Source organism: Echinops telfairi, unplaced genomic scaffold (genome assembly GCF_000313985.2).
Source record: "Echinops telfairi isolate 266 unplaced genomic scaffold, ASM31398v2 ScPeMD7_7410;HRSCAF=8448, whole genome shotgun sequence".
Taxonomy (NCBI): Eukaryota; Metazoa; Chordata; class Mammalia; order Afrosoricida; family Tenrecidae; genus Echinops; species Echinops telfairi.
This window is the reverse complement of record NW_022111310.1, coordinates 2,543,214-2,549,213: the sequence shown is the minus strand read 5'-3', so window position 1 is coordinate 2,549,213 and position 6,000 is coordinate 2,543,214. Positions and strand designations below refer to the sequence as shown.

Sequence of the window (6,000 nt, the reverse complement as noted above, 5' to 3'; positions counted from 1 at the left end):
TGTATATGTATATATATATATATTGGGGTTGTGAGCTTGCTGGGTTGAGTGTGTGTGTGTGTGTATGTATAAAACAGCCTTTTTGTTTTTAAAATATTGACTAAACTGGCTTAGGTGTGGTAACCTTAATTTTTTTCTTTGTCTAGTATGGATATTTAAAATCATACATAAAAGTAGAGCCCAGGGTACTTTTGTTTTTTAATGTGTGCAACTATATGAATACTAAGAGGATTTTAATAAATACTCCTTGGCTTAAGCAGGACCCTCTGCATAAAGCCTAGACTGCTGAGTGGGCTGGGCACAGAAGCCCATCAGAGAAGCCCAGGGAGCTTCTCTCAAGAGGCCCAGTGCTTGCTTACAGCACCCGCGCCCCCTTGAGCCTGTCTGTGTAAGCCGTCTGTATCTGGTTCTGTTTGTAGTGCCTAACCATTTCTCACTGGCTGAAGTGTCAATGCATATCAGTTTCTTTCCTGGAATTTTTAAAAAATTTATTAATCATTTTATTGGGGGCTCTTACAAATCTTATGACAATCCATTATTCAACTGTATTAAGCACACTTGTACATATGTTGCCATCAACATTTCCAAAACATTTTCTTTCTCCTTGAGCCCTTGGTATCAGCTCCTCTTTTTTCCCTCCTTCCCCCATCCTCCCACCCTCATGAATTCTTGACTTTTACTTTTAAAGCATTTGATTAGGACGTAACCCAGACCTCATACCACTTGACAGTTCAGGGTTGTACAAGCGCTACCGCAATCACTCTCAAACCCTGGGATCTTTAGCTGTTAATCAGGCGCAGGCCCGACGTGGCTGCTCAGGCCTCTGCACAGGCTGCTGCCCCCACAAAAGGCACGTGCAGCTTTTGATGCAGCTTCGAGCATCCCTTCGAGGCACTGAGCTGCTCACTGCAAGATTGGCGGTTCCAGTCTACCGGGTGCTCTGCAGGAGGAAGATGAGCCTGTCTGCTCTCATGGCGACTTACAGCCTCAGAGACCCTCCACCCGAGGGTTTCCTCAGCCTCTTGTTCTCAAGTTGTTCCTTCCCTGTTAACATTACTCACTGCCCCTAAACTTACAGTAGAATGCTAACTTATTTATAATAAGGATTATAATTTTCCATAACTAAACTCAAGTTAAAATGCTTTCCTGGTGAGCAAAGCTTCTAAGGCAAAAAGTCCCAGAGGGGCATTTTCTCTCCTGACCGTTAAGAACGTCTCAAATTTTTCCAAACAAGAAGACTGAACCCAAGAGACCTAGTAACTTGTGCAAGGGCATGCCACAAGGCAGCTGGGGGCTTGGGTCTGTTACGACAAACATTTGTTTGAATTCTCTAGCCCTGTTGCTGACACGAATTCTGTCCTCTCCGCAGGGCACAGAAAAAAGGCAAGCGGCAGAGAACAGGAAAAGGAAATGAAAGAAGCGGAAAGAGCCAACAATCTGCAGAACTCAAGGTGAAGCCTCTGGCGCGCATAGACAAAGCGGCCATGGTGGAGTTAGTGCTGGCACCTCCAGAGCAAGGAATGGCGCCTCCTGGGAGTGAAACCAAAGCCGGCCCTCCTGGAACCTCCCAGGAAAATGCAAGGGCTGAGGAACACGCTCCTGAAGTTTGTCAAGAAGGCATTAGACATCAGGAAAATTGCTCTGAGTACCAAGAGACAGGAGCACAAAAGCATCCTTCTGAAACGTGCCAAGCTGTGACTGAACCTGAGGATCTCACACCAAAAATGTACCAAGATGTGGCTGAACCAGAAGATGCTTCTCCTGCAATGTGCCAAGAAACAGCTGTGTTTCAAGACCATCCTTCCAAGATGTCCCCAGATATGGCTGAACCTGAGGACCTCTCTCCTAAAATCTGCCAGGAAACAGCTGTCCTTGAAGATCATCCTTCCAGGATGTACCAAGATCCGGTGGGATCTGAGGAGCTCGCTCCTAAAATGTGCCACGAAATCGCTGTACTTCGAGACCACCCTTCTAGGATGTACCAAGAGATGTCTGAGCCAGAAGACCTCTCTCCTAAACCACACCAAGAAACAGCTGTACGCACAGCCCTTCCTTCTCAGACAGAAGCTGCAGCTGGCCTGGATGGAGGATACCCCACACTAGATGTGCCTAAAGACTGCCCTCTTGGAACAGACCCCCAAACAGCTGAACCCGAAGAATGGAATTCAGAATCAGACCAAGAAACAGCTGAGGCTACACGTATCCCTCCTCCACTACAAGAGATCACTGAGCCTACAGACCCTTTTACAAAAACAGGCAGAGAAACCACTGAACCTGACTTCTTACATAAAACAGATAAAGTACTGGCTGAGCCCAAAGTCCCCTTTCTGAAAACAGTCCAAGAAACACCTGGGCCTAAAAAATATGCTCCGGAAAGATGCCAAGAAACACCTGAGCCTGAAGAACATTCACCTGAAATACACCATGGGAAGTCTGGGCCTGAATCAGAATACTCAGCTGATGTATACCAGAAAATACCTAGATATGCAGATTACTCATCTGAAATCTACCAAGACACACCTGGGCCCGAAGACCTCTCTACAAAGGCATATACACACAAACATGTGCCTGAAGAATGCTCTCCAATCCCATACCAAAAAACAGGTGGCTCTCAAGGCCAGGATCCTATGACATACCAGGAAGATGCTAAGGATGTTTATACTTTTTCTCCAGGTAGGGGCTGTTTATTAGAGATCAGACAGTGACAGTACCACTTCCCGATGTCCCCTATTTATAATCTTCAGCACTGACATTGGTAGATCCCCATCAGAGTGATTTCCAATGTTCTTATCCGCAACTAATCTCAACAGGTACCATGAATGTCATTGGCTAGTTTCAAGTAAAGCATGTTTGCACTCAACCAAAATCTGTCTTGGCAGATTTCCAAAGACTCAAAAACGCAAATACTTGAAAATGAACACATGTACATCAGGTAGGTACTTGTACCTACCAGTCAGTTACATGTACATCAGGTAGGTACTTGTACCTACCAGTCAGTTTGAGCAGCTTTGCCAATGAGGGAAATCAACTCCACAGTTAGGACAGAGTGGTGACACAGTGGTTACACATTCAGCTGCGATCCGAAAGGTCAGCAGTTCCAAACCACCAGCTGCTCTGTGGGAGAGAGACGGGGCTTTCTGCTCCTGTACACAGTTACCATCTCAGACACGCACGGGGGCAGTTCTACTCTGTCCAGTAGGGTCACTGTGAGTCAGCGTCGACTAGGTGTGACAGTGAGTCTGAGGAGGTTGAATTATGTACCAAATATGTGTAGCTATGTGCAGTGACGTCTAGATTCAAAAGCAGCTCATTGCATGAGGTTTTCAGCTTCCTGATAAAGGCAAATGAATTCAAGATACAAGGCACCGAGGGAGAGGGAGATACAAAAGAATAAATTATGAGTGTATTTCTAGGGGGTTTTAATCAAAAAAACAAAACAAGCAAACAAAACCCCTTTCGATAGTTGTTGTTGTCTCCGCCCCTTTCTTGATCAGTCCTAGACTTCTGAAAACACCTGACCTCTCTCTGATGGTTGGGAGCTTGGCATGCCTAGGGGACCACACTGAGAATGTTTGCACAGCATTGCCGATGGATTCGGAATCCTTCGGCGCATAGTCATGCCCCGGGAGGTGTTTTCTAAAGGAATCCTGGTGTTCGCTTATTTCCTTACCGATTCCTTTATTGTTTTTGTGTACGATGATAGCAATGTGTACTGAAGATCACTGGAAGGACTATTTAGTTAACATGTAGTAAACATTGCTCACGACGAACAACGCCACTGGATAAATCATATCATCCCCATTTTACAGAGAAGTGGAGACACTGAAAGGTGAACATTGTCCGCTGATGTTGGGCGAAATCCCTGGAGGCTGGGTCAAAGACTGTGTACATTTCAGAAAGACATACATTTAGCCCAAGTAACCTCCAGAAACGTACCGACTTTGCACAAACCTAGAGCTGACAAAAGTATGCCCCCCCCAACGTTGTCAATACTGTGATTGCATTGAAATGATTTTAGAATCTTGCCTATTTGCTAGATTTTTGCTTTTGAGAAAACCTTATTATTTTAATTCCTTCTGACTGTTCTTGCTACAAGGCAGTGTTTTTTGATTGTTGCCACTTTAGGTTTTGTCTGTGTGAATTGCCTGCTAGAAGTTTTGTCATTTTTATTTTAGGAGGTTTGTCTCCTTTAATTGATGAAAACCCCTTTCAATAGTATAGTCATTAAACCTTCACCTACATTCAAGCTATAGATGTAAATATTTTTCCAATGGTTCCTTTCAACCATGCTTATCGATAATGGTGGTGGCCTTATAATTTTAACTTTGAGCTAGTTAAGACGTGTCATTGTTTTATCCTTTATGGTTTCTGGACTCCGTGACATGAAAATTATCATTGTAATAATATAATTTCATATCATTGTAATAATGTTTTAACATGGTAATTTTCTATATTTTAAAGATTTATACTTTTTTTAATCCATCATTTTATTGGGAGCTCTTACAGATGTCATAACATTTCATCATTCAAATAGATCCAGCTAATTGTACAAGTGGTACAACAATCAATTTCAAAACATTTTCTTTCTTCCTGAATTCTTGGGTGTCAGCTCCCCTTTACCTCCTCCCTCCAGGAGACTGATGGTACTTTAATATAGATATCTTTAATCGATCTAAAATTTATTTTGTGCATGTGTGAGATTCTTTTTCTGCAAATGAATACTCAATTGTCACACGTGCTGATGATTGAATCTTATTTTTAACGTTCTGTTTGGAATTTCAGACGTGAAAGTGAAACCCAAAGCGGAGGAGCCACAAGGACCCGCCAGTCGGAGCCCTTCTCGAGAGGAGCGCGGCAAAAGGGACCTGCTCGGCTACGCGCTATTTTAACAGTCCCAACCCGAGCGCGCTCATCCGCTGGAGAATACATAGCTCTACGATAGCCTGTGCTCGTCTTTGTTTATAGACATAGAAAAGGGACATATTTGAAGGAGAGTACATGTCTTTTAGGGCTTTACCGATAGATGAAATCCACTGTGTGTGTGTGTGTGTGTGGGTGTGTGTGGGTGTGTGTGGGTGTGTGTGGTGTGGTATTGGTGAGAAGAGAAGAAAAAGGTGAGGGAGGAGCTGAATACTTGACGCCCCTCACCTAAAACGAAATCTTTCTTTGATTAAATATTAATAGTAGATAAGTGATTAACTCTGAACATTTAGAATGTTTGGAAATAGAAGTTTATAGTTTCCGTGTAGACTTTGTTCCATGATCAATGCGATCATAGCATCAAACTTTTATTCAGGTGTAGTTGACTCTTGTAGTTAACTTTGACCATTCCTATGATTCTAGTTACCTCAGCTTCAAGGATTTCTTCAAGTGATGAGTATCATCTACTTTTATATGTACATTTTAATATGTTTGTAAACATTTTAAGTATACTATTTGTGTAAAGTGAACATTAAACATGGTTATGTATTAAACTGCGTGGATGGCATTGTGTCAAGCACTGTGGGTTAGAAGACCTGTAAGACGGAGGGTTCCTGCCCACTAGGACTTCAGTCCAGTCCCCTGGGGAAGTCAAATGGAAAAGAAATAATTACAGAAGGATGTAGGAAATGGGAGCACCTTTGGGTTAAATAACAAAACAACCCAGTGCCATTGAGATGATTTGGATTCATCGTGGCCCTGTACAGGGCTTCTGGGGCTGTAAATCTTTATGGCGGCCGATGGCCTCATCTCGTTCCCGAGGAACAGTTTGATGGATTTGAACTGCTGACTTTGCTGTTAGCATCCTAACACACAACATGCTATGCCACCAGAAACAAGAAAGGCAATGATTATTTTTGGATGGAATGACCTGAAAGAGGAGTCTCAGATTAAGGAGAAGATTAATGTATGTGAGGATAAGCAGCCTTACTACCCAGGACACACAGAAGGGAAAGGTCCAGTTAGGTTCTAGAGAACTGCTTGCAAGCCATCCTAGTTCAAAGGTAGTACTAGGCGAAT

General features: G+C 43.2%; 2 protein-coding genes across 2 annotated transcripts in view; one reads left to right on the top strand and one right to left on the bottom strand.

The window, feature by feature from the left end:
- The window catches only part of HEMGN (hemogen), a 10,079-nt gene extending 5,031 nt beyond the window's left edge, over positions 1-5,048 (top strand). Inside the window, exons 3-4 of the mRNA XM_045296650.1 lie at positions 1,370-2,673; positions 4,783-5,048. Of these exons, the coding sequence (XP_045152585.1) occupies positions 1,370-2,673; positions 4,783-4,889 (1,411 nt within the window). The 3' untranslated portion in view covers positions 4,890-5,048. The remainder of the gene's footprint in view (positions 1-1,369; positions 2,674-4,782) is intronic.
- The window catches only part of ANP32B (acidic nuclear phosphoprotein 32 family member B), a 275,087-nt gene that overhangs the window by 70,787 nt on the left and 198,300 nt on the right, over positions 1-6,000 (bottom strand). The gene's annotated exons all lie outside the window — the stretch shown is intronic.